Source organism: Mesoplodon bidens, assembly GCF_964165515.1.
Source record: "Mesoplodon bidens genome assembly, contig: HAP1_SCAFFOLD_84, whole genome shotgun sequence".
Lineage (NCBI taxonomy): Eukaryota > Metazoa > Chordata > Mammalia > Artiodactyla > Ziphiidae > Mesoplodon > Mesoplodon bidens.
In genome coordinates, this window is record NW_027672468.1 from 1,593,434 (window position 1) to 1,620,511 (window position 27,078).

A 27,078-nucleotide genomic window follows, 5' to 3' on the forward strand; every position below is an offset into this window, starting at 1 on the left:
TTTTTAAAAATGTTTTTATTGTAAATAACTTTCTATGAAAAAGGTTAGAATGCCCGATGGGATAGGAGAGTGGATGTGGGATGCAGCCCAGGGCGTTTATGGTGGAGCAAGACACTCCCCTGCAGGAGTGCAAGCAAGGGCCGGGGCCATCCCCCCATTCCTGGTCCCAGTGGTTCTAGCAAGCACTGCGTCCCTCCCAGTTAAGCCTCAGCTATAGCTACACTCACTACATTAGTCTGTCTGTCCCCTTTCCCTCTGCAGCTTGGCTGCCCCAGCCCCTAACCCCCAGATCCCCATCTCCCCGCTGCTCTCAGCCTCAAGTTGGGCTCAAAGATTAGGGACACATGCCCTCTGCCCCACCTCTTAGGGATGAAGCCAGAAGATCCCAGAGGCCTTAGAAAATCTCCTGGCTCCACCCAGCACCCCGGCCTCCTTTCTGTCTCCTCTCTCTTCCCCCCTCCGCCTTGCTCCTCCTCACAGACTGCCGGGAGAGGCCTCTTGGGTGTTAATTTGCAGTCACCTAATCAGCATTTGTTGTACCTGGGAACTTGCTCTGGATAGAGACCTGGGGAGGAGAGCAGGAGAGAGAGAAGCTTCGAAGCTAAGGTGTTCTGGGGCGGGCCCTGTACTGATGTTTCCAGCTTGGCCAGGGCCCCTCCAAGCTGCAGCTCTCATAGTGCAGGGCCCTTAGCGTGTCTCTGGGGCAGGGAAGAAGTGGGTCAATGAAACACTGTGTGTATGGGGGGCTGGGGAGCGGAGGCAGCAATTTTGGTCCTGGGCCCCAATTCTCAGCCTGCTGGACTAGAATCTGAGGATGGCCTGGGCTGGGGGCCGTGTGGCCTGGTGGGTTGACCTGGCCCAGCCCCTGCCTGGGTGGTAGGGTGTCCATGGGCCTGCACTGGGGGGAGGGGGGCAGCCTGGGCCCAGACTTCGGTGCTGTCTGGAGGTGGGGCAGGCCCTGGATTCTTACAAGAAGGCGGCCAGGCTGTCCCAGTCATGCAGGTCAGAGGCCAGTGTGGCATCCCCGGCCTCAAAGAGGGGCTCGGGGGGCAGGGAGCTACGGGTGCTCTCGTCCCAGGGGTGCTCCAGGAAGGATGGGGCCAGGAAGGTCTCATCAAAGTCCAGGCTTTCGGTAGCCTGCTCCACTGGAGGCCCCCAGGTAACAGGGCAGTCGATGTGGTGGCCATGGATGGTGAGGTCCACGTCCCCGTGTGAGGCAGGGCTCAGCGGCGGGATCAGCTCCGAGGTCTCCAGCGTGCCCAGCTCCCCGTCCAGCGTGCCAGAGTCCAAGAGGGCCTCCCAGTCAAAGTTGCCCTTGAGGGGTTCCAGCTCAGCCTGCTCCTCCTGGGTCAGCAGCAGGGGGCTGGAGGGCCGCGGGACCTTGGCCTCCTGCTTGGGCAGCGGCTGTTGACGCTTACGCCCCAGCCTGCCCTCGCCTGCACCCCAGCCCGCCTCCCCAGTGGCCTCCTCGAACTCCTGCAGCAGCTGCTGGGCCACGGCGCTCACGGTCAGTGGCCCGACCCATGGGGCGGCGCTGGGCTCTGGCGCGGCCTGGCGGGCTGAGGCCGGGTGGATGTGGACTGGGGGCAGCCGCCGCTTCTTCAAGGCCCCACTCAGCAGCCACTCGGCGTACTGGGGGTCGATGCGCCAGAAGCCCCCCTTGCCTGGCTCGTCCTTCTCCCGAGGCACCTTGATGAAGCCCTTCTTCAGGGACAGGTTGTGGCGGATGGAGTTCTGGACACAGGGAGATAGGAGAGAAGGAAGACAGCTGGGAGAGTGGGTGGGGTCAGTGATGGGGGGCTCCTAGCGCCACTGCCAGTCCCACCACCACCTTCTCTCCGATGGGGGCAGGGGAGACAGAAGCGCTGCTCCGAGCGAGAGGCTCTGGGACACCCGCCACGGGGCACCAGGAGCTGGGAGTGCTGTCGGGGGCTTTTGTTCCCTTTTGCCAGGACATCTGCCTGCTCAGTCATCCGAGCCCTGTGCCGCAGTGTGGCTCTCAGTGCCAGTCTGTCCTGCCCTCCGTCCCTTACACCGCTGCTTGCGGCCTCTGGTCAAAGGCCTTGGCTCCCCCAGGTCCTGGACGGCCATCTCCCTCTGCCTGGGCCTGGCTGGCCTTCTCTGTTTGTGAAATGAGTGAGTGGGTGTGAGGGTGTGTGTGGGGGGGGCGATGAAGTGTGGGAGGATCTGATGACTTTCCTTGTTTCTAGAGCCGGCTGCTGGCCTGGGCCCTCACCCACCATGTCCCCCTCCTCCCACCCCAGGCTCTGAGGCCTCAGTTGATTATTACCCAGCCAAGAGCATAGCGCTCATTCCTGGGGGCTCTCAGGCTTGGGGTAGGGTGGGGGGTGGTGGAGGGTCTCTGCTTTCTCACCAAGGTTACAAATGGTACCTGCCCCAGGGTCAGGGCCCAAGCAAACGTGGAATAGCTGTGATCACAGGAACTCTGATCCTGTGACCTGTGCCACAGGGAAGGATCTGTGCATCCTCAGGGTCTCTGTCCCCAAGTAGCCCCTGATCCTGATGGTCGAAGAGGCTCAGGGCAGTGTGTGCCCAGCCTGAATCACCATCCTGCCTTGTTCACGCCTGGGTGCACAGTCCAAACCACGCTGGGGCACAGGGGTCTGGGGCCTGGTGGGTGGGGCCGGCATGTGAGTAGTGCCCCCTGGCAAGACTGGGAGGTTTACATGGTGGTCTGGGCCCCTTGGCTGCTCTGTGCCAGGTTCCGGAGATTTGAACATGAAGCCAGTGTGGGAGGAAAGGAGGAAAGAGCCCCTGTGGAAAGCACGTGGCTGAGATAATTGTCCCCCCAGGGAGGTTGATGAGAAGAGGGGGAGGAGTGTAGGCAGGAATCTAGGGAGGGCTTGGGGTGGGGGCTGGCACAGCAGCTTTCGGAAGGCCCCGTAGCCCTTCCACTGGGACACAGATGGCCTTCACACTCTGCAGCACACCCCTCTCCCCTCCCAGAGCCCCTCCAGCCAACTGAAAGCAGGCGGGATGCAGAGCCTGGCATCAACGATGCTCTGCCTCCAGTCAGACCCTGACAAACTGACCTTGAGGAGGGTAGTGTGTAGGAATTCCAGGACTTGGGACACAAATGTGTCCCTCAGTCCATCAACCTAACCTGGGGGGCTGTGTCCATGCATAGTTCAGCCCTGGTCTTTGGGCTGAGCCTGCCGGATGAGTGACAAGATCTTTCCATTTGAACCTCTATGTCGGCACCCCTGCAGCCCTCTGAACATCCTCCCTCCTCCGTCTCTGAAGTCAAAGGGGCAGCAGTCCAAGCACTGGGCTCCCTTGAGGTCCTTCCTGGACGGCCTTCCTCTCTCGGGGCCCTGGCCGTACCGCGCCTACTTGGCCTGCGGATCTGGGATGTGAGTCCAGTCCGCGCGGGCATGGGCAGGGAGGGAGGGAGTGCCTCCCTACCTGCCAGGTGGGATCCGCGTGGCGGAAGTAACAGAAGTTGTCCGTGATCCACTTGTAGATGGCCGACAGGGTGATCTTGGTGGCCTTGCTGGCCTGCATGGCCATGCAGATGAGCGTGGCATACGAGTAGGGCGGCTTCACGTGCGGGTTGGTGGCGTAGTCCACGTCGTCGGGAGGCGAGGCCTGCAGCCCCGAGGGGGCGCTCCGCGGCGTGCACAAGGACGTGGGCTTGCCGGGTGTGTGTGGCTGCCCCAGGCAGGCGGGGTCCGCCGCCAGGGGAGACCCCGGCTCGGCCGAGCCTGACAGCTCGTGGTAGCCGTGAGGGTCGGTGTACCCCGAAGGCAGGGCGGGGACCTTGGCGTTGACAATAGAGAATTCCTGCAGCCACTGCAGGCTGGTCAGGCTGTCATTCAGGTCGTTGGACTCCTCCAGGCCGCCTTCCGGTCCGGCCTCCTCCGCAGCCCCTGCTCCCGAGACGCGTAGCCAGCTCTCCGCCATATCTGCGGGCACTCTCCGAGGGGGCTGTCAACATCCACGAGCCGAGCCGAGGGTGGCCGCCGAGCTCTCCGGCCCGCTGACTCCCGCGGCTTCAGTTACGCAGCCTCCCGGAAGCGGGCTTCCATCCCGCGATCCTGGAGTAGCCTCCTCCAAAGGGAATGTGGTGCCTGCGGGAACCAGAGAGGGAACTGAGCCCTCTTTCCACACCCCCGAAGGGAGAGTGTGTGCGAGGGGGGAGGCTCTTACTAAAATCCTTCCTGCAGCTGGGGAGGATCTTTTACTGCCGAGGTCTGGGAAACAGAAGGTGTGCCCCGGGGTCCGACCCACACGGGGTTCGCCTCGCTCTTTTCCTCTTGGATCTTTTAGAGGAGACTTAATTAGCCAAACGAGGGAATAGTGTAGGGGCATGCGAGGCCACCCCTTTCTCCCTCAAAGCGGGGAATTAACCCCCCTCTCTCCGTCCACAACCAATGGAAATGGGGCGAGAGAGTCCAGGAGGGCAGTACGACGGGTCGGGGGGCGGGGGAGGTCGTCTGATCTTTGAAAAGGGATATTAGGATGGGGATCAAGGGGAAGGAAGGAAAGAATACAGAGAGTTATAAGGGGGCGGGAAGTGAGTGTCCCCCAAACGCCTCTGATGTCAGTCCCCGGGCCCACCACTTCCGTCGGGGACCGATGGGAGAGCGGGCTGCTACTGACGCCCTCCCTTCCCACGGCCTGCAGCCCTCCCCGTCCCTTACCTGGCTCAGAGCGCAGCCCGGGCCAAAGGAAGGTTCTCAAAGAAATTCCTCCCACCGCCCACCCTCACCGCGGCTCTCTGCTCCCAGCTCGAGGGCCCAGCCAGCAATCCTCGTCGCCACTCACGCCCGCCGGCGCCTCTCTGAAAGCCAGCGGCCAGGGACCGGCACTCAGTCGCCGCTCACAAGGCGTCTCCTGCTGCCGTGGCGACGCCCCGCCCATATAAACAGCTTCCGCTTCTGCCATTGGCCAGGGCATCTCCAAAGAGACCGCGGGCTCTTAACCGCTCTCTCACGCGGTAACTCTCTTCCAGCTCCCTCCTGCCGCCCTCTCCCGCGCGCGACCCAGTCCCCTACCCGCCATCGCGTCCCGGCTCCGCGCATTCCCGCCCGAGGGCCCCGCGCAGGGCTCGGAGAGGCGCGCGGCTCGGCGCTCCCGCAGAGGCCCCGGGGCCCTCGGCGAGCAGTTCGCCGCGGGAACCGTACTCCGCCCCACCCCTTTCCCATCTGGGCTGCTCAGAGGTGGCGACGGCTCCTGGGACGCAGCCCATGGCGCGGGGGCCAGGGCTGGGTGCATGCTTAGGGCTTTCCTTTCCTCTCCTCTGGGCTGCGAGTGGCAATTCCTCACGTTTCTGCGGCCTGTCCCTGTCTCCCGACCGAGTGTCGTCTTGGTGCCCGCAAGCAGGTCTGACTCTCCGATGCCACCTGCCGCTCAGGTCCGCAGAAACCGCAGCCCCGGTCGCAGACACCCCAAGGCGGCTAGGGTAATCCAGTGTTTCCCGGTAAGCGCTCCCTCCCCGCCCCGTCCTCAGCAAGATTCCCAGAAGCTGACATTCCAGAGGCTTCTTCGCAAGTGCTCTCCCTCCTTTCCAGATAGCCGAGGAAACAGAGCCGGTGGGTGAAACCCAGGAAAGCCGTGGACTTGCCAAATTCTTTGACTGGGGTCATTTGCCCCATTAATTTCACCAGCCTTTAAGTGACGGACTAACGGTGGACTGTGGTCCTTCCTCCTCCCCTCCCCCAGCCTCCCTCTAGTCACCAGCTTTCCTGCTCTTCAATGATTGAGGAGCAGCAGTTGGAAGTTCTCTGGTTGAAGGGGGTGGGTGGAGGTGAGGGCTCCTTATCAGGCCTCTGCGCAGGAGCTGTGCCCAGGGGATGGTACACCAGCTCCCACCCAGAAACATGTCTTTCCCTCTACCCCTTGCCCACTCTCACTCCTCCATGTCCAGCTTGTCTTGAGTCAAAGTTTTTTTTTTCTTCCCAAGTATTTATTGTTTTTATTTTTATTTTATTTTTATTTTTTATTAGTTTCTGCTTTATAACAAAGTGAATCAGTCATACATATACATCTGTTCCCACATCCCTTCCCTCATGCATCTCCCTCCCTCCCACCCTCCCCATCCCACCCCTCCAGGCGGTCACAAAGCACCGAGCTGATCTCCCTGTGCTCTGCGGCTGCTTCCCACTATCTATCTACCTTACGTTTGGTAGTGTATATATGTCCATGCCTCTCTTTCGCTTTCTCACAGCTTACCCTTGGTTGAGAGTCCGCCTGCCGATGCAGAGGACACGGGTTCGTGCCCCGGTCCGGGAAGATCCCACATGCCACAGAGCGGCTTGTCCCGTGAGCCATGGTGCTGAGCCGGTGCGTCCGGAGCCTGTGCTCTGCAACGGGAGAGGCCACAACAGTGAGAGGCCCACGTACCACAAAAAACAAAACAAAACAAAACAAAAACATTTGTATTTCCACTAATAAACTCAAATTATCTTTGCTTTTTCCCATCACACTCCCCAGAGCCTTTTCACAGAATTGTCACTGTTCCCCTGGCCACTATCCTGCCGCCTGTGTGATACTCCATCAGATTCCTTGGAGGCCCGTCTACCTAGCACGGCCTCGTGATTCTAATCAGCTCACCACCTACAATGGTCAACTCAGATTTCCTCCCTTTGAGAACCTTGCAGAACAATCTCAGAACATACCATCGCCCCCCCCCCCACCTTGGTCTCAGGGCCAAAGAAGACCCAGAGGCTTCTTAGCGGAAGAGGTGCTGGAATGACACAGGTGCTTTCTCAGCATCACTCCCACAAGGCTGATGAGAGCAGCGAGGATGGGGACCTGAGCCATCCTTGCCGCCAGCTGGGGCTCCTGGCAGAGCACCTGTGGGCCTGGGGAGGGTGGACCAGGGGATGCTCCCCTGGCTCCCTCCTTGTGGTCGCTCCGTGAGGGGAGTGGCATCCGTGTGGGGAGGGTAACAGCGTGGAGAGGGAGACCAAGTGCCTGAGAAGCTGTCCTGACGGCCAAGCCAGCCTGAGGCACCTCAGTCATAGGATGGAACTTTGAACTTACAGCTGAGCGTGGTGAGGTCTGTTGATTCCACGGGAACTACCACAGTGGATGCTCCTGTCATTAACCTGACATTAACCCGACAGATGCTTCCAGAGAGTTCCCCAGCTCTTTATTACCAGTGTGACGCTAATAGCAGAACCCGAGAAACATTTTACCAAGAGAGCAGATGCACTTTCCTTCTCCCGTAAGAGCCCTTGAGACCTCGAGGTGAGGCTACGATGCGACCCTCAACTCCCTCTCCCGGCAGCCGCCACTGTCATTCGGTTTCATGTCTGGCCTGAACGGTGAAGCCAGGTTAATCTCAGAATGGCTGGCTCTCGAGATCACCGTAAGGAAGCCCAGGCATTGTTTTCCTTCCAGGTCTCGCTCCCCTGCCGCAATCCCAGAGTGGAATAAACATCCACCAGCAGGTTGGCCCGAAGGAGTTAGGGAGAGGAGGAAGCACAAGGCCTGTGGTCAGTTTCCACCAGCATGGGTGGCTGAAACAATTCCCAGGAGCTCTCTCTGCCAAACTCGGGGGTTGGTGGGCGGCCACTGCGGGGAGGCAGGAGCCTAGATTCCTCTCTTGAGGCCCAGTGAGCGGCTGGCCTGCACAGCTGCCACAGACTCAGGGCGGAGTGAGGGCAGAGATGGCATCTTCCCCAACTAGTGACCAAAACAAATCCTGCCTGTAACCTTTGCCACAGAAGCATCCCCGCTTTTGTGGATCAGGGATTAATCTAGTCTCACAAATATGTTTTTTCCTGGAAAATTTCAGCATATTAAATACAGGCTCTTCCCAGTTAGGAATGGAAGCCTCAGCGAGGGCCCCTCGGATGTGCACGTGCCCAGCAAGCTTGGGGTTGGGTGTCAGTGAACATGAACTTTCACATGAATTCTGGATAGCCTAAATGAGTTTCAAAATAAACAAACTGGACAGACAGACGTACATTTGGCAAAAAGACATGAGAAACAAATGGACAGACAGAAGCCAGGTAAAGAGTAGGAAGGCAGGAAGTGAAGTGTACCCTGGACCTCAGCCGCTCTGGTCCAGGCCTGGCTGGGTCAACACTAAGTGGATAGGCTGGCAAGCCCCTGGGAAGGCCGTGGGAGGTGTCTCTGGGGATTACGGCTTCCTCCACCACAAGCCTGCATGGGACCAGAGGGGTGAGGACCTGGGTCTTTTGCAATCTGATGGAGAGTGGCAACCACAGGAGTTTGTGTCCCTCCAGCACCTGTAGCCACGTTGCCAAGGGAGTAAAGCACTGGACCCACGATGGGACGTGGCTGTCCTGAAGCTTAAACATGTCCAGGGCATGTTTAAGAGATTACAAACCATGCAACATGAAGGCAGTCTCTGCCGTGAACCCAGAAGGGGCAATTTCGACCTAGTCCACCGGGCAAGATGTGGCTTTAGAGCCATGGTTGGTGAAGCCCTTGGTGAGCATGGAGCAGGGGAACATCAGTGCCCAGAGTGTGACTGACAGGTGGGCTCCTCCTGAGAACTCATCCCGGATTCAGTTTAGTGTCATGAGAAGGAATAAGGGGCACGTTGATGGCCCTGATTGAATTTATAGAGTTAGGGCTCCAGGGAGAAGAGTCACCCTCGACCCCTGATCGTTCCTTTGGGATCCAAATCTAGGGAGCACAAGGCAACTGGTGGTCGCCCAGGGCTCACTGGGTCACAGAGCTAGTCTATAAAATGCAGGCTTTGAAATTCCTCTCTGATCCTAACTAACCACTCTCCTCTGAGGGGCTACAGGTTCCCTTTTCAAGGGCTCAGGCTCGCTTTGCAAGACCTTATCACAGAAGCTGTGTCTGCCTTAAACTGCCTGTTGATGGAAACAAGACCAGGCCCCCTGCCATGGGATCTGCAAGATCATGATGGAGGGGGCACGGTCAGGCCAAATCAGAAGGCTTTGGAGGTATTTTTGCGCCTTTCTCCATGCCCAAATAGTTTCGCTTAGAGCAGATTCACTCTTTGCCCAAGGACTCTCCCGAGGCCGCCTCACTTCCTTTCAGCAACTGGCTCCCAGCACCTTAGCAAAGCCCATGCCTTCTTGCAGGAACTGCAGGGCAGGAGATGGGTGTCCCAGGATGAGAGCAGGGGAGCGTCTCCCACCAAGTTCATGTTCAGCAGACTGCCACTCACCGGGTAAGCAGACCGCACAGCACAGCTTATTGTCTAGTGCTTTCATGCTGGCGATGTCAAAGTTATTATTATTGTCACACTCCGTACCTAGAAATGCGAATGTCCTCTGGCCTGTAATGGAGTTAAGGCAGTTAGAGAGGACCAGGCTGTGTTTTCCTCTGCTTTGCTGTCCTTAAAATAAAAATCTTAAGGATGGAGACAAAAAACATCAAATCATATGTTAAAAAGAAGACAATAATTAAGTGGGTAGAGTGGACAATAAAGGAAACTGTGTGGGTACGTTTGTGTTCTCGCTCTGTTCTGCTCTGTTTCCTTAACTGGCCCCTTTCCAGCCTTCGTTCCTGGGAAATCAGACCCTGGGGAGGTCTGTGGGATTCGGACACGCGGACCCGGGCCCACAGCAGAGCTAAGCCAGGCTGGAAGAGCTAGGAGAGCCTCGGGGGAAGTGACCCCGGACTCCGGCCTGTGTCTGTCGGTGCACGTGGGGTGTGTTTATGACCACAAGGCTCTGCGAAATGACTAATACATAAAATGACAATTAAAGCTCTTTGGTCCCGTAATTTTGCACCTCAAATCAAAGAATCGCATTGTTCTCAAAATTATGATTTATTTTCTTTGAGACTTAATTTGCTATTCTGAGGATGTTTTAAGGGGCTGACCAGAAACCTACAGTCGTGTAAGATGGGAAGGGGACAGTTTTAGATGTTATTTTTTCAAGCTCCCCACTCGGTTTTTTTTCCTTGGTGAAAGGGAGAGGAAGAAACATACATCTACTGCGTACGGCATGTCAGGTGGAAACCACATATGGAATGTCAGGCGGAAACCACGTACTGCCCTGTGCCTTTTAGAAGCAAATATTCTACTGGGGACGGCAATCACAATGGAGATCTCGGAGCCTTGTGCCCTGAAGACATCAGCCGAGGGGAGGTAGCGCCCAACCCCGGCTTGGTTGGTGTCTGCGTGCGGCAGAGGCACAGCCTGGGCGACCACCCCTCCTCCGGCACTACTTTGCCAGAAGAGAGTGGTCATGTGCGCATGCGCACCCCTGCACACCACACCGCCCCCCAAGCAACTGCCATGGCCAAAGCAGAGGTGACTAGTGTGACATTTGCATCCAGGCTGGGATCCAGGTTTGCTCTAGAGGTTGCCCTTCTGTGGAGGCACCTCAGAGGAGCAGATGGAAGAGATACCGGTTCCTGGGACGCCTGGTCCTACACTCCCAGGTGGGATTTCCAGGTCACCTCCGCACCCCCACTTCCTTGCTCTATATGTAGGTCGTGCCTTCACTTCTCGGCTTACTAGAAACAAACTTCTTCCGATTGAAGATATGATTGACCTTATTTAAAAAACAGAAATAGAGTCACAGGTGTAGAAAACAAACTTATGGTTATGGCGGGGGGCAAGGGAGGGGAGGGATAAATTGGGAGATTGGGATTGACATATACACACTACTATATATAAAATAGATAACTAATAAGGACCTGCTGTAGAGCACAGGGGACTCTACTCAGTACCCTGTAATGGCCTATATGGGAAAAGAATCTAAAAAAAGAGTGAATATATGTATATGTATAATTGATTCACGTGGCTGTACAGCAGAAACTAACACAACATTGTAAACCAACTCTTGGAATTAAAAAAAAATATCTACTTGAGGCCTGAACGATGGTAAAGAGACTCGTTCCAATAGCCTACAAACACTAGTGCACGCTGAGCTGCTAACGTCTCTTCACCTCACCTTTGCTGTGCCGCCAGGGCTGTGATCCTTCTGCTACTGTAACACCAGCCGTTTTCTTCACTAAAGCAGGAAAACCTACTGCCTAACAGTCGGTTCCCCCAAGGGGAGGAAGCTGTTCTCCTGCTGCAGATGAACTTTGGGGCTGCTAGAGCAGTTCTGTGAGACTCAGCTGAGAAGCTGAAGCAGGAAGGAAGGTGATGGCAGTTGCCCAAGAAGCTTCAGGATCTACTCAACGTAGATGGAGAACTCCATGTATCTTCTGCAGCCTAGGCTCAGAGGCCCAGAAAGAGCCAGGAAGGCTGCTGAGGTCCTTAGATACCCTGCTTGGTTTGATATTCCATCAAGAAGACGACCTTTCCCCAAAGCCACACCCTTGAGCAGTGCCACCAAGTCACACCAGTGCCCCTTTCTCTACCCTTCAGAGAATACCCGGGAAAGAAATATAATAAAAGGGAGCAAAAGACCAGGTCTTTTACCATCTTCTTGTGTGGGTGATCCGTCCTCTTCTTCTAGAACATCATTTCCCTCGGACAGAAGGAAGGCACTGTGAATCCATAAAGCAGTGAAATGAGTCTACTGATTGTCAGAAGACAGAACTAATCACCCTCATGTTATCCAGACATTTCCTGTCCATGTGAGATGGCTGGGAGGCCCAGCAGAGGCAGATTTAGCTTGGCGAGGTAGGATCGGCCCATAGGGACCAGGTCTGAGGCACGTTCCAGAGGGACCAGGTCTGAGGCACCTAACAGAGGGACCGTGGGACTGTCAGGAATAGCCTTGGTAATAGTTCAGCTCACACTGTTTCTCTCAGGTGGAAATAAAAGTTGTCAAATGAAAAAGCAAACCGTGAGATCATAAAACTTTCAGGAACCCTTTAGGATCCCCAGTCCCATCCAGATACTCCTTTGAGAACATCTGGCTCAAGAGAAAGTTGTAGAGTCCCCACTGGGAGCTGGGCATTCCATATACTTCAGGCACACCTCCGTCAGAGCACTTCTCACGCTGAGTTATAACTCTGATTCCTCCATCAGTTGGAGCTGCAGAATGGGTGGGATGGGTGGATTGGGGGTGTGGGCAGGCAAAAGCCATGTCACTCGGTCTTTGTGTCCCCCAGTGCCAGGAAGATGTGAGATGCCTGTGCCAGGTAAATACTAAGTGAATTGGAGGACAAACACCTCTCAAGGGTCTCGCCTGGAAGACTTCCTTCTGGAACTCACCCCACGCCTATTACGCTGAGACCAGCACCCTCTGCTAACCGGACAGTCCCTCTGCTCTGCACCCTGCCTCGAACAGATCCAAGAGCACCACCTTGGAAGGCTTCTTCCAGAACAGCCCCCATCCTATTTGCATCCTGTGCCAGCGCCGGCAGTCCCTCTGACTGTGGAGGGGCACCAGCGTCCACCTTGCTCTTACCTCTGCATCCTGCTCTTCAGCGGTGGCGACGAGGCCCGCAAAGTTGCTGTCTGGAGACGCCACTGGCGTCACCTGCCAAGGAGCAACAAAAGTCAAGGTGCAGATGCCACCGGCTCTCCTACCCAGGTCGCCTGGCAGCAAACCCAAACCAAGTCCTCAGGACAGAAGTGGTGCCACATGGAAGATCACATCTGAGGGAGTCTGATTCAACAACCCGGTACCGTGTTTTCCAGGGCTCCCCTCCCGAGCACTGGGGGGCTTTGCCGATCTCCCTGGCAGGCCCTGGACTGAGCTCCTTGGGACTCAAGTACACAGCAGAGCAGAGCGGGGAGGGCGATCCCATGCTCCTCTCTTATGTCTCCTTCTTCTGAGGGGGTCCTGCTGGCGGCCCGGGGGCAGGGGACAGCCTCCCCGTCCTCTTCCGTGCCAGGGGCCATGTAGGAGCCGGACATGGAGGAGACGGTGTCGGTGCTGATCTGGGAGGACACCATGGACATGACCTTCCTTCTTCAAGTCTGGGTCCCCAGTATGTTGAGGGGGGCAGAGGCGGGGAGAAGAGTGTTTCCTGCCCTCAGCTCAGCTCTTCAGGAGGCCTGGCGCATTTGCTTCAGGCCAGCATGGAATCCCATCGCGGGAGCCTTCCCGTCACTGGAGCTGGGGGTGGCCTGTCCCGTGGGCAGATGGCGAGGGTCCCCAAAGACTGAGTTCCTGAACATTGCCCCTCATCCCTTTCCTGGCTGGCGATACATGGGGGAGGGAGGATAGGGAAGAGCTGGAAAGTGAGGAGACAGAAAGCTGGCTTCTTGCTTTGGGAAGGGACTGTACCACACCTGAGGGTGAAGTGGCTGAAGGGCTTCTCACCTCAAAAGTGGAGATCAAAGGAAATGCGAAACCTGCGCAGAGAGCTTGAGTCATGGGCTCAAAGCCACACAGGGCAAAAGAGAAAGGACAGCTCAGTGCAACATGGGGTCCTGGATTGGGAGGCTGGAATGGAGAGGAGCATTACTGGGGTGATCTGCAAGACGTGAAGGGGGTCTGCGGTTACATGGGATTACCAGGTCAGTGTTCATTTCCTGATTGTGATGGTGGTACTGGGATTATGGAGGCGTGTCCTTGTTCTAAGGAAACACACACTAAAGAATCTAGTGCTAATGGGGCAGCCTGTCTGCAACTTACTGTTAAGGGCGCAAAGTATATATTGACTGGGATTACATTGAATCTCTAAATAAATACGGAGTCACTGAACGTTTTTTGAAAAAGCCACCAAGCCAAGGGCCGGGGCAGGGATGAATAGGAGGGACAGGTTCCACTCACGCTTCCCGCCCCCTCCACCGCCAACCCAGAAATGCTGCCTGCTGAAAGGGTGTGTGAAGCCCTGTGTTCTGGCCGCTTGGGAGCCCCCTCTTAGCTTTGGCTGCTCGTTGGCAGCATCCATGGACCCTTAAAAGTGCCAGTGTTTGGGTCCCAGCCCCAGAGACGCTAGTCCCAAGCATAGGGATTTTCAGGAGCTCCTGGGGATTCTTCCTGGCAGCCAGAAGCTTCTTCAGCCTCTCCTTACCTGGCAGGCAGTTCTGCCAGCCCCTGACCTTGCCCCTCTTCCCCCAGCATGGGCCCCGGCAGAGGGTGAGGTGGGGGGACAGTGACCGGCCCCACCTGTCAATCCAGCGTGTACCCCTTTTGGCGGGGGCTGGAGGCTGAGCCTGGGGACCAGTGGAGGGGCTGGAGCCCCCATGTTCCCCCAGTGCTGGGGAGCGTGGGCAGGAAGGCCGGAGGGTGGTGGGGAGAGGGAGGGAGTCGTTCCTTAGAGGGTGAAGGGAGTCTCAGAGGGAGGTTGGGGCAGCCTCCTCAGCAAGTGGTGGGAAAGGGATGGGCTGCCTCCTGAGCTCTGTAAGGCCCCAACACGGCTGGCCCTGCAGTGTGTGCACCCTTCTGAAATATTTGGAATAATTAGCAAGGGAAATCAGGAAGTTGGCGGGGGAATGCCAGGTTGTCCTGGAGCCAGCCTCGAGTGCAAGGAAAGAAAGGGGCTTCAGGAGAAAGGGGCCCGTGGAGGCTGGGCAGGATTGTGTGGGACAGTGCCCATTTGTGTGTGTGTGTGTGTGTGTGTGTGTCTGTGCGCACGTGCACGTGAGTGCTGGGGGAAGGGGCTGTGCACCACAAGGGTGTGCTGGCGGGGCCAGGTGCGGGCTCGGGGGAGAGATGGGTTCCAGGCAAAGCTGGGGTGAGGGTGTTGAAAGGTGCCTGCTGAGTGTCACATATTTGCTGTGCCTCAGTTTCCCCATCAGAACTCTAGTACGTTGATTCCTCACAGGCTGGAGCTGTAGGGTCTAGGCACCCCCTCTTCCGTCTGCCCTGATGGCCTCCCTCAGCCCCAACCTGCATTGGAGGGAAGGCCCTGGGTGGGGTGAATGAACCCCAGGGTGGCAAGTGGGGCACCAGGGGCTGGGGCCCTCTGACGTCACACCCTGTCCCTTCAGGAAGGGACCAAGGGAGGGAGGAGCTGGAGACAGGCCCAGGCGAGGACCGCAGGTGAGTCTGGGCAGGCCCTCAACTTGGGCGAGGTGGGGAACGTGAGCCGAGCCCTGGGCAAGAACGGCCTTTTTGAGTGAGTCCCCAGGGCCAGGGAGGGGGCTGTGCCTCCTTTGCCGCCTGCTCCTCGGGGCTGTGGGTACAGTCTCCCCATTGCACATATAGAGGTGCCGAGGCCCTGGCTGCAGGGGCCCCCGGAGGGCCGCCTCTCAGCCCCTTTCTCTCTGGGGACACAGAGATCATGAGGAGTGCATCAGGGGACACTCTGCAGGCCTTTGGTGCCCCTCATCTTCCCCCAGCCATTCCCCCTTGGGCCGTGGCCTCCCCAAAACTGGCCCATGCTTTTCCCCAGAGAAAGTTGCAAGCAGGTCCATTTAGAGACTTTTTAAAACTTTATTTTTAAAAATGATTTTATTGTAAATAACTTTCTATGAAAAAGGTTAAAATGCCCGATGGGTTAGGAGAGTGGATGTGGGATGCAGCCCAGGGCGTTTATGGTGGAGCAAGACACTCCCCTGCAGGAGTGCAAGCAAGGGCACGGGTCCATCCCCCCATTCCTGATCCCAGTAGTTCTAGCAAGCACTGCGTCCCTCCCAGTTAAGCCTCAGCTATAGCTACACTCACTACATTAGTCTGTCTGTCCCCTTTCCCTCTGCAGCTTGGCTGCCCCAGCCCCTAACCCCCAGATCCCCATCTCCCCGCTGCTCTCCGCCTCAAGTTGGGCTCAAAGATTAGGGACACATGCCCTCTGCCCCACCTCTAGGGATGAAGCCAGAAGATCCCAGAGGCCTTAGAAAATCTCCTGGCTCCACCCAGCACCCCGGCCTCCTTTCTGTCTCCTCTCTCTTCCCCCCTCCGCCTTGCTCCTCCTCACAGACTGCCGGGAGAGGCCTCTTGGGTGTTAATTTGCAGTCACCTAATCAGCATTTGTTGTACCTGGGAACTTGCTCTGGATAGAGACCTGGGGAGGAGAGCAGGAGAGAGAGAAGCTTCGAAGCTAAGGTGTTCTGGGGCGGGCCCTGTACTGATGTTTCCAGCTTGGCCAGGGCCCCTCCAAGCTGCAGCTCTCATAGTGCAGGGCCCTTAGCGTGTCTCTGGGGCAGGGAAGAAGTGGGTCAATGAAACACTGTGTGTATGGGGGGCTGGGGAGCGGAGGCAGCAATTTTGGTCCTGGGCCCCAATTCTCAGCCTGCTGGACTAGAATCTGAGGATGGCCTGGGCTGGGGGCCGTGTGGCCTGGTGGGTTGACCTGGCCCAGCCCCTGCCTGGGTGGTAGGGTGTCCATGGGCCTGCACTGGCGGGGAGGGGGGCAGTCTGGGCCCAGACTTCGGTGCTGTCTGGAGGTGAGGCAGGGCCTGTCTTCTTACAAGAAGACGGCCAGGCTGGCCCAGTCATTCAGGACAGAGGCCAGTGTGGCATCCCCGGCCTCAAAGAGGGGCTCGGGGGGCAGGGCGCTACGGGTGCTCTCGTCCCAGGGGTGCTCCAGGAAGGATGGGGCCAGGAAGGTCTCATCAAAGTCCAGGCTTTCGGTAGCCTGCTCCACTGGAGGCCCCAAGGTAACAGGGCAGTCGATGTGGTGGCCATGGATGGTGAGGTCCACGTCCCCGTGTGAGGCAGGGCTCAGCGGCGGGATCAGCTCCGAGGTCTCCAGCGTGCCCAGCTCCCCGTCCAGCGTGCCAGCGTTCAAGATGGCCTCCCAGTCAAAGTTGCCCTTGAGGGGTTCCAGCTCAGCCTGCTCCTCCTGGGTCAGCAGCAGGGGGCTGGAGGGCCGCGGGACCTTGGCCTCCTGCTTGGGCAGCGGCTGTTGATGCTTACGCCCCAGCCTGCCCTCGCCTGCACCCCAGCCTGCCTCCCCAGTGGCCTCCTCGAACTCCCGCAGCAGCTGCTCGGCCTTGGTGCTCACGGTCAGTGGCCCGGCCCATGGGGCGGCGCTGGGCTCTGGCGCGGCCTGGCGGGCAAAGGCCGGGTGGATGTGGACAGGGGGCAGCCGCCGCTTCTTCAAGGCCCCACTCAGCAGCCGCTCGGCGTACTGGGGGTCGATGCGCCAGAAGCCCCCCTTGCCTGGCTCGTCCTTCTCCCGAGGCACCTTGATGAAGCCCTTCTTCAGGGACAGGTTGTGGCGGATGGAGTTCTGGACACAGGGAGATAGGAGAGAAGGAAGACAGCTGGGAGAGTGGGTGGGGTCAGTGATGGGGGGCTCCTAGCGCCACTGCCAGTCCCACCACCACCTTCTCTCCGATGGGGGCAGGGGAGACAGAAGCGCTGCTCTGAGCGGGAGGCTCTGGGACACCCGCCACGGGGCACCAGGAGCTGGGAGTGCTATCGGGGGCTTTTGTTCCCATTTGCCAGGACATCTGCCTGCTCAGTCATCCGAGCCCTGAGCCGCAGGGTGGCTCTCAGTGCCAGCCTGTCCTGCCCTCCCTCCCTTACCCCGCTGCTTGCGGCCTCTGGTCAAAGGCCTTGGCTCCCCCAGGTCCTGGACGGCCATCTCCCTCTGCCTGGGCCTGGCTGGCCTTCTCTGTTTGTGAAATGAGTGAGTGGGTGTGAGGGTGTGTGTGTGTGGTGGGGGATGAAGTGTGGGAGGATCTGATGACTTTCCTTGTTTGTAGAGCCGCCTGCTGGCCTGGGCCCTCACCCACCATGTCCCCCTCCTCCCACCCCAGGCTCTGAGGCCTCAGTTGATTATTACCCAGCCAAGAGCATAGCGCTCATTCCTGGGGGCTCTCAGGCTTGGGGTAGGGTGGGGGGTGGTGGAGGGTCTCTGCTTTCTCACCAAGGTTACAAATGGTACCTGCCCCAGGGTCAGGGCCCAAGCAAACGTGGAATAGCTGTGATCACAGGAACTCTGATCCTGTGACCTGTGCCACAGGGAAGGATCTGTGCATCCTCAGGGTCTCTGTCCCCAAGGAGCCCCTGATCCTGATGGTCGAAGAGGCTGAGGGCAGTGTGTGCCCAGCCTGAATCACCATCCTGCCTTGTTCACGCCTGGGTGCACAGTCCAAACCACACTGGGGCACAGGGTTCTGGGGCCTGGTGGGTGGGGCCGGCAGGTGAGTAGTGCGCCCTGGCAAGACTGGGAGGTTTACATGGTGGTCTGGGCCCCTTGGCTGCTCTGTGCCAGGTTCCGGAGACTTGGAACATGAAGCCAGTGTGGGAGGAAAGAGCCCCTGTGGAAAGCACGTGGCTGAGATAATTGTCCCCGCAGGGAGGTTGATGAGAAGAGGGGGAGGAGTGTAGGCAGGAAACTAGGGAGGGCTTGTGGTGGGGGCTGGCACAGCAGCTTTTGGAAGGCCCCGTACCCCTTCCACTGGGACACAGATGGCCACCACACCCTGCAGCACACCCCTCTCCCCTCCCAGAGCCCCTCCAGCCAACTGAAAGCAGGCGGGATGCAGAGCCGGGCAGCAACCATGCTCTGCCTCCAGTCAGGCCCTGACAAACTGACCTTGAGGAGGGTAGTGTGTAGGAATTCCAGGACTTGGGACACAAATGTGTCCCTCAGTCCATCAACCTACCCTGGGGGGCTGTGTCCACGCATAGATCAGCCCTGGTCTTTGGGCTGAGCCTGCCGGATGAGGGACAAGTTCTTTCCACTTGAACCTCTATGTCGGCACCCCTGCAGCCCTCTGAACATCCTCCCTCCTCCGTCTCTGAAGTCAAAGGGGCAGCAGTCCAAGCACTGGGCTCCCTTGAGGTCCTTCCTGGACGGCCTTCCTCTCTCGGGGCCCTGGCCGTACTGCGCCTACTTGGCCTGCGGATCTGGGATGTGAGTCCAGTCCGCGCGGGCATGGGCAGGGAGGGAGGGAGTGCCTCCCTACCTGCCAGGTGGGATCAGCGTGGCGGAAGTAACAGAAGTTGTCCGTGATCCACTTGTAGATGGCCGACAGGGTGATCTTGGTGGCCTTGCTGGCCTGCATGGCCATGCAGATGAGCGTGGCATACGAGTAGGGCGGCTTCACGTGCGGGTTGGTGGCGTAGTCCACGTCGTCGGGAGGCGAGGCCTGCAGCCCCGAGGGGGCGCTCAGCGGCGTGCACAAGGACGTGGGCTTGCCGGGTGTGTGCGGCTGCCCCAGGCAGGCGGGGTCCGCCGCCAGGGGAGACCCCGGCTCGGCCGAGCCTGACAGCTCGTGGTAGCCGTGAGGGTCGGTGTCCCCTGAAGGCAGGGCGGGGACCTTGGCTTTGAGAATGGAGAATTCCTGCAGCCACTGCAGGCTGGTCAGGCTGTCATTCAGGGCGTTGGACTCCTCCAGGCCGCCTTGCGGTCCGGCCTCCTCCGCTGCCCCTGCTCCCGAGACGCGTAGCCAGCTCTCCGCCATATCTGCGGGCACTCTCCGAGGGGGCTGTCAACATCCACGAGCCGAGCCGAGGGTGGCCGCCGAGCTCTCCGGCCCGCTGACTCCCGCGGCTTCAGTTACGCAGCCTCCCGGAAGCGGGCTTCCATCCCGCGATCCGGGGGTAGCCTCCTCCAAAGGGAATGTGGTGCCTGCGGGGACCAGAGCGGGAACTGAGCCCTCTTTCCCCACCCCCGAGGGGAGAGTGTGGGCGAGGGGGGAGGCTCTTACTAAAATCCTTCCTGCAGCTGGGGAGGATCTTTTACTGCCGAGGTCTGGGAAACAGAAGGTGTGCCCGGGGGTCCGACCCACACGGGGTTCGCCTCGCTCTTTTCCTCTTGGATCTTTTAGAGGAGACTTAATTAGCCAAACGAGGGAATAGTGTAGGGGCATGCGAGGCCACCCCTTTCTCCCTCAAAGCGGGGAATTAACCCCCCTCTCTCCGTCCACAACCAATGGAAATGGGGCGAGAGAGTCCAGGAGGGCAGTACGACGGGTCGGGGGGCGGGGGAGGTCGTCTGATCTTTGAAAAGGGATATTAGGATGGGGATCAAGGGGAAGGAAGGAAAGAATACAGAGAGTTATAAGGGGGCGGGAAGTGAGTGTCCCCCAAACGCCTCTGATGTCAGTCCCCGGGCCCACCACTTCCGTCGGGGACCGATGGGAGAGCGGGCTGCTACTGACGCCCTCCCTTCCCACGGCCTGCAGCCCTCCCCGTCCCTTACCTGGCTCAGAGCGCAGCCCGGGCCAAAGGAAGGTTCTCAAAGAAATTCCTCCCACCGCCCACCCTCACCGCGGCTCTCTGCTCCCAGCTCGAGGGCCCAGCCAGCAATCCTCGTCGCCACTCACGCCCGCCGGCGCCTCTCTGAAAGCCAGCGGCCAGGGACCGGCACTCAGTAGCCGCTCACAAGGCGTCCCCTGCTGCCGTGGCGACGCCCCGCCCATATAAACAGCTTCCGCTTCTGCCATTGGCCAGGGCATCTCCAAAGAGACCGCGGGCTCTTAACCGCTCTCTCACGCGGTAACTCTCTTCCAGCTCCCTCCTGCCGCCCTCTCCCGCGCGCGACCCAGTCCCCTACCCGCCATCGCGTCCCGGCTCCGCGCATTCCCGCCCGAGGGCCCCGCGCCGGGCTCGGAGAGGCGCGCGGCTCGGCGCTCCCGCAGAGGCCCCGGGGCCCTCGGCGAGCAGTTCGCCGCGGGAACCGTACTCCGCCCCACCCCCTTCCCATCTGGGCTGCTCAGAGGTGGCGACGGCTCCTGGGACGCAGCCCGTGGCGCGGGGGCCAGGGCTGGGTGCATGCTTGGGGCTTTCCTTTCCTCTCCTCTGGGCTGCGAGTGGCACTTCCTCACGTTTCTGCGGCCTGTCCCTGTCTCCCGACCGAGTGTCGTCTTGGTGCCCGCAAGCAGGTCTGACTCTCCGATGCCACCTGCCGCTCAGGTCCGCAGAAACCGCAGCCCCGGTCGCAGACACCCCAAGGCGGCTAGGGTAATCCAGTGTTTCCCGGTAATCGCTCCCTCCCTGCCCCGTCCTCAGCAAGATTCCCAGAAGCTGACATTCCAGAGGCTTCTTCGCAAGTGCTCTCCCTCCTTTCCAGATAGCCGAGGAAACAGAGCCGGTGGGTGAAACCCAGGAAAGCCGTGGACTTGCCAAATTCTGTGACTGGGGTCATTTGCCCCATTAATTTCACCAGCCTTTAAGTGACGCACTAACGGTGGACTGTGGTTCTTCCTCCTCCCCTCCCCCAGCCTCCCTCTAGTCACCAGCTTTCCTGCTCTTCAATTATTGAGGAGCAGCAGTTGGAAGTTCTCTGGTTGAAGGGGGTTGGGTGGAGGTGAGGGCTCCTTATCAGGCCTCTGCGCAGAAGCTGTGCCCAGGGGATGGTACACCAGCTCCCACCCAGAAACATTTCTTTCCCTCTACCCCTTGCCCTCTCTCACTCCTCCATGTCCAGCTTGTCTTGAGTCAAAGTTTTTTTTTTTCTTCCCAAGTATTTATTGTTTTTATTTTTATTTTATTTTTATTTTTTTATTAGTTTCTGTTTATAACCAAGTGCATCAGTCATACATATACATCTGTTCCCACATCCCTTCCCTCATGCATCTCCCTCCCTCCCACCCTCCCCATCCCACCCCTCCAGGCGGTCACAAAGCACCGAGCTGATCTCCCTGTGCTCTGCGGCTGCTTCCCATTATCTATCTACCTTACGTTCCGTAGTGTATATATGTCCATGCCTCTCTTTCGCTTTGTCACAGCTTACCCTTCCCCCTCCCCATATCCTCAAGTCCATTCTCAAGTAGGTCTGTGACTTTATTCCTGTTTTACCCCTAGGTTCTTCATGACATTTTTTTCAAATTCCATATATATGTGTTAGCATACGGTATTTGTCTTTCTCTTTCTGACTTACTTCACTCTGTACGACAGACTCTAGGTCTATCCACCTCATTACAAATAGCTCAGTTTCGTTTCTTTTTATGGCTGAGTAATATTCCATTGTATATATGTGCCACATCTTCTTTATCCATTCATCCGATGATGGACACTTAGGTTGTTTCCATCTCCAGGCTATTGTGAATAGAGCTGCAATGAACATTTTGGTACATGCCTCTTTTTGAAGTATGGTTTTCTCAGGGTATATGCCTAGTAGTGGGATTGCTGGGTCATATGGTAGTTCTATGTTTAGTCTTTTAAGGAACCTCCATACTGTTCTCCATAGTGGCTGTACCAATTCACATTCCCACCAGCAGTGCAAGAGTGTTCCCTTTTCTCCACACCCTCTCCAGCATTTATTGTTTCTAGATTTCTTGATGATGGCCATTCTGACTGGTGTGAGATGATATCTCATTGTAGTTTTGATTTGCATTTCTCTAATGATTAATGATGTTGAGCATTCTTTCATGTGTTTGTTGGCAGTCTGTATATCTTCTTTGGAGAAATGCCTATTTAAGTCTTCTGCCCATTTTTGGATTGGGTTGTTTGTTTTTTTGGCTATTGAGCTGCATGAGCTGTTTTTAAATTTTGGAGATTAATCCTTTGTCAGTTGCTTCATTTGCAAATATTTTCTCCCATTCTGAGGGTTGTCTTTTGGTCTTGTTTATGGTGTCCTTTGCTGTGCAAAAGCTTTGAAGTTTCATTAGGTCCCATTTGTTTATCTTTGTTTTTATTTCCATTTCTCTAGGAGGTGGGTCCAAAAGGATCTTGCTGGGATTTATGTCCTAGAGTGTTCTGCCTATGTTTTCCTCTAAGACTTTGATAGTTTCTGGCCTTACATTTAGGTCTTTAATCCATTTTGAGCTTAGTTTTGTGTATGGTGTTAGGGAATGATCTAATCTCATACTTTTACAGGTCCCTGTCCAGTTTTCCCAGCACCACTTATTGAAGAGGCTGTCCTTTCTCCACGGTACATTCCTGCCTCCTTGATCAAAGATAAGTTGACCATATGTGCGTGGGTTTATCTCTGGGCTTTCTATCCTGTTCCATTGATCTATCTTTCTGTTTTTGTGCCCGTAAAACACTGTCTTGATTACTGTAGCTTTCTAGTGTAGTCTGAAGTCAGGGAGCCTGATTCCTCCAGCTCCGTTTTTCATTCTCAAGATTGCTTTGGCTATTCGGAGTCTTTTGTTTTTCCAAACAAAGTTTGAAATGTTTTGTTCCAGTTCTGTGAAAAATGCCAGTGGTAGTTTGATAGGGATTGCATTGAACCTGTAGATTGCTTTGGGTAGTAGAGTCATTTTCACAATATCGATTCTTCCAATCCAGGAGCATGCTATATCTCTCCATCTATTTGTATCATCTTTCATTTCTTTCATCAGTGTCTTATAATTTTCTGCATACAGGTCTTTTGTCTCCTTAGGTAGGTTTATTCCTAGGTATTTTATTCTTTTTGTTGCAATGGTAAATGGGAGTGTTTTCTTGATTTCACTTTCACATTCTTCATCATTAGTGTACAGGAATGCCAGAGATTTCTGTGCATTAATTTTGTATCATGCTACTTTACCAAATTCAATGATTAGCTCTAGTAGTTTTCTGGTAGCATCTTTAGGATTCTCTATGTATAGTATCATGTCATCTGCAAACAGTGACAGCTTTACTTCTTCTTTCCCAATTTGGATTCCTTTTCTTCTCTGATTGCTGTTGGTAAAACTTCCAAAACTAAGTTGATTAAGTGTGGTGAGAGTGGTCCACCTTGTCTTGTTCCTGACCTTAGTGGAAATGGTCTCAGCTTTTCACCATTGAGGACAATGTTGGCTGTGGGTTTGTCATATATGGCCTTTATTATCTTGCGGAAAGTTCCCTGTATGCCTACTTTCCGCAGGGTTTTATCATAAATGTGTGTTGAATTTTGTCGGAAGCTTTCTCTGCATCTGTTGAGATGATCATATGGTTTTTCTCCTTCAATTTGTTAATATGGTGTATCACATTGATTGATTTGCGTATATTGAAGAATCCTTGCATTCCTGGAATAAACCCCACTTGATCATGGTGTTTGATCCTTTTAATGTGCTGTTGGATTCTGTTTGCTAGTATTTTGTTGAGGATTTTTACATCTATGTCATCAGTGACATTGGCCTGTAGTTTTCTTTCTTTGTGACATCCTTGCCTGGTTTTGGTATCAAGGTGATGGTGGCCTCGTAGAATGAGTTTGGGAGTGCTCCTCCCTCTGCTATATTTTGGAAGAATTTGAGAATGATAGGTGTTAGCTCTTCTCTAAATGTCTGATAGAATTCGCCTGTGAAGCCATCTGGTCCTGGGCTTCTTCTGTTTGTTGGAAGATTTTTAATCACAGTTTCCATTTCAGTGCTTGTGATTGGTCTATTCATATTTTCTATTCCTTCCTGATTCAGTCTTGGCAGGTTGTGCATTTCTAAGAATTTGTCCATTTCTTCCAGGTTGTCCATTTTATTGGCATAGAGTTTCTTGTAGTAATCTCTCATGATCTTCTATATTTCTGCAGTGTGAGTTGTTATTGAGTCAAAGTATTAAAAGCGTGCTGGAGAAAGTCGGACAGAAACTTTCACAAATAAGCCAACTGCGCAATTAATAGCTCTCCTTCCCTTGTGAACAGTTTTATTCATTTTTAAGAATCATGCAGCAGTCCATAAATATTGCATCCTTGACGTCCCCACTGTAGTGTGCCCATGAGTGTACTCCAGGGAGTGAGGGGTACACAGCTGGCACAACAGTACACACATACTTACACACAGTTGGTGTGCAGATCCTAAAGCAAAGTGAGCAAGCAGCATGCCAAGGTCAGGTGAACAGGACACAAACTCTCCCCAGGTGAGATGGCTTAACGTGTGTGGATCCGTGCCCAGGAGATGCCCCAGCGTGGGCATGACCTCTGGTGGGATGGGACTGGGGAGGAGAAGGAAAAAGGGCTCTGTGAGAAGGCTGGGATCACCACACCACCCGGAAGTGAGCTCATAGGTGAGCTCCGACCTGAGTGTGGCAGGAAGGAGCCCCAGGCCTCTGGTTAGTCTGTGTCCTTGTGTGAGAAACCAGGCCCCGTCATATTCTCTGTGGGTCAACTGCTAACAACATGACCATCTGCAGGTGATGACTGGGGCGGCTGTCCTGTTCCCCGACCAGGCTCTGTGCCCTGTTCCCTGATCCCAGCCCTTTTGGATGGGATATTTCTGCTCGCCAAAGAGCTAAATGAGGGCAAAGAGGTGAGGGGATGGGGGAGAGAGCAGGAACTGTCTGAGAAACAGGAGTGAAGGGCCACTTCTCACCCGGGTATGTCTTGGTTATGGAACCAAGGCCTTGAGGAATCTCTCTGAGCCTCTTCCTGGGAGAAGACAGACGCTCCAGAAAGGGTGAAGACAATGACTTCCTCTTAGGGTTCCTGGCCACTGTGGCAACTGTTTACCTGCATCTCCTTCATCTCAGGTAACACCACACTCTGAATACTACCTGCCGGGAGAGGAGGTGGATCTGTATACCACCACCCCAGGCTAAGGGAGCACCCCCTTCCCTAGTGCTTCTGGGACTCAGACTTCAAGGAGATCAGGAAGTGTGGTTGTTGCTGGAATCATCAATATGAAAGGGGCTGTAAGAATGTTTCAGGGAAAGGAAGGACATTAAATGGAGCCTGAAACAGTAGAGCCCACTGCAGGATTTCAGAGCGGGTGGACACGGGAACTCAAGGCAGAAGCTGAGATTCAGGCTTGGCTCATGTAGTGTCTGTCAAGACCACAGGCCTCCCCCTGCCCACACCCAGGGCAGGATGTGAACCACAACCACCAGGCAGGGAGGGTCACCAGGCACCTGGTGGCGCAAAGCAGCCACACAGGAGGTGCAAAACATGCCCTGGCACTGGGCTCTCTTTGAGGCCTTGGGAAGGACCCTGAAAAGCTCTTCTAGGGCAACAATTCCAACTACTAATTCAGGCCATCATGGTGGGCATAGCCTAGGGCTCTGTCATATCTCAGCCTCACAAAATGTTGGATCCCACTTTGCTTCTCAATCTCATGCTCCACTAAATAACCACCTCTTCCATAAGCCAGCAGACAATGCATCTATCAGAGAGCTATGAGGAATCCATTGATAACACTAGTGTTGAGGGAGGAACAGCCAACAGCTTACGGTCTTGCTGTTTCAGGCTGTTATTTCTATGCCCTACACCAGAGTGAGGTGGGGTGCACATGTGATTTGAACAATATCTCTAAATCTCTGATGAGCCTATGGAAGGCAGTACCTCCGGCTCCCCCCATCAGGCTCAGCTGATCTGGAGGACAGGGGAGGAAAACCGGTGGGGTGGGGAGCCTCCCAGACCACCACTGACCCCAGCTCAGCCCTTCCCCCAACCTCCTTTGGGGTTCCTGGGCACCAAATGAGAACCACCGGTCCACCCCTCTCTCAGCTTCTTTCTTCAACTCTTTCAGAAAAGCGGGGTGGAGACGGGGGCAGCAGGGATAAGAATGCCACCTGACAGGGCGGTAGTGATGAAACGTGATAATATACGACAGTCCCTAACAAGTGCCTGGTACATAGAGAGGGTCAAAAATGCCTTTGCAGTGTCACCTTAGGATGGAGCCCCAGGCCTTCCTGAGTGCACCTGATCATAAAGAAGTCCCCGGTAGGTCATCATTTAACTGAGGGGTTCTCAGATTCAAGGCCTCCTTCCTAAGCAGACACACGAGGCATAGCCTCTGCTACCAGAAGCAAGAACTGTTTTCCCAACCAATCTTCTGGTGGTTGCCACTGCTTCTTGTCCTTGAGAGAGGAGCTCCTAATGCATTTTGAGGGAAACCCCACTTACAGTGCAATATGGCTTTCCCTTCTCACAGGAGTCATCCCCCAACGCCACCCCAAACTGCAGGTCTCAGATTGGTTATGATGTCCAAGAGACTAGAAAATGCCAGATGGGTGTTTGTAATGAAGTCACCCAAACTCTTGAGTCTTCTTGGTCTACCTCCTAAGGAGAAAATAAAGAAAACATGCACAAGAAATAACCAGTCTGTAGGCCACAGCTCCACCTGAAGATCAAGATACAGTGGAAACATTCCAGAGAGTCTCTGCAAAGGGTCTCATGAGCTGCAGTTCGAGTGGCTTTAGCCCACAAGGAGAAAAGAGGTTTCCAGTCCCTTCTGAGAGGGGAAGGATCACGGTTGCGGAAGAAGATGAGTCTGGGAGAAGGGTCAGGTGCCCTCAGCATCCAGCTTTCACGTGGGTCTAAAACGTCTCCGTGTGTCTTGCTGAGGATGCCCAGGAGGTCAGTGGTGCCATGAGGCCAGGATGGGATGTGAGAACGGGAGGAGAGCCCTGGTACAGGGGCTAAGGCTCTCAGATGGCCAAAGGATCCCACACGCAGAGCCTGTTCTCGGGGTCCTCCAGGCTGCCAGAAGATGAGCGTCTGCACTGCGTGTTCCGACGACTGACCACGTTGTCGTCAGCCTGCCAGGCACCTGAGAAGAGGAAAGGAAGGTTA

The 27,078-nt window shown here is 55.9% G+C and overlaps 2 protein-coding genes across 2 annotated transcripts; both read right to left on the reverse strand.

The window, feature by feature from the left end:
• Nucleotides 1-966: 966 nt before the first annotated feature.
• On the reverse strand, nucleotides 967-3,924 carry LOC308610164 (forkhead box protein J1-like; the record flags this gene model as incomplete). Its single annotated transcript, XM_081259412.1, has 2 exons — nucleotides 967-1,734; nucleotides 3,427-3,924. The coding sequence occupies 2 exons, from the start codon at nucleotides 3,922-3,924 to the stop codon at nucleotides 967-969; spliced, it is 1,266 nt and encodes a 421-aa protein (XP_081115538.1).
• Nucleotides 3,925-16,182: 12,258 nt separating this feature from the next.
• LOC308610145 (forkhead box protein J1-like) lies at nucleotides 16,183-19,135 on the reverse strand (the record flags this gene model as incomplete). Its single annotated transcript, XM_081259400.1, has 2 exons — nucleotides 16,183-16,950; nucleotides 18,638-19,135. The coding sequence occupies 2 exons, from the start codon at nucleotides 19,133-19,135 to the stop codon at nucleotides 16,183-16,185; spliced, it is 1,266 nt and encodes a 421-aa protein (XP_081115526.1).
• Nucleotides 19,136-27,078: the final 7,943 nt, after the last annotated feature.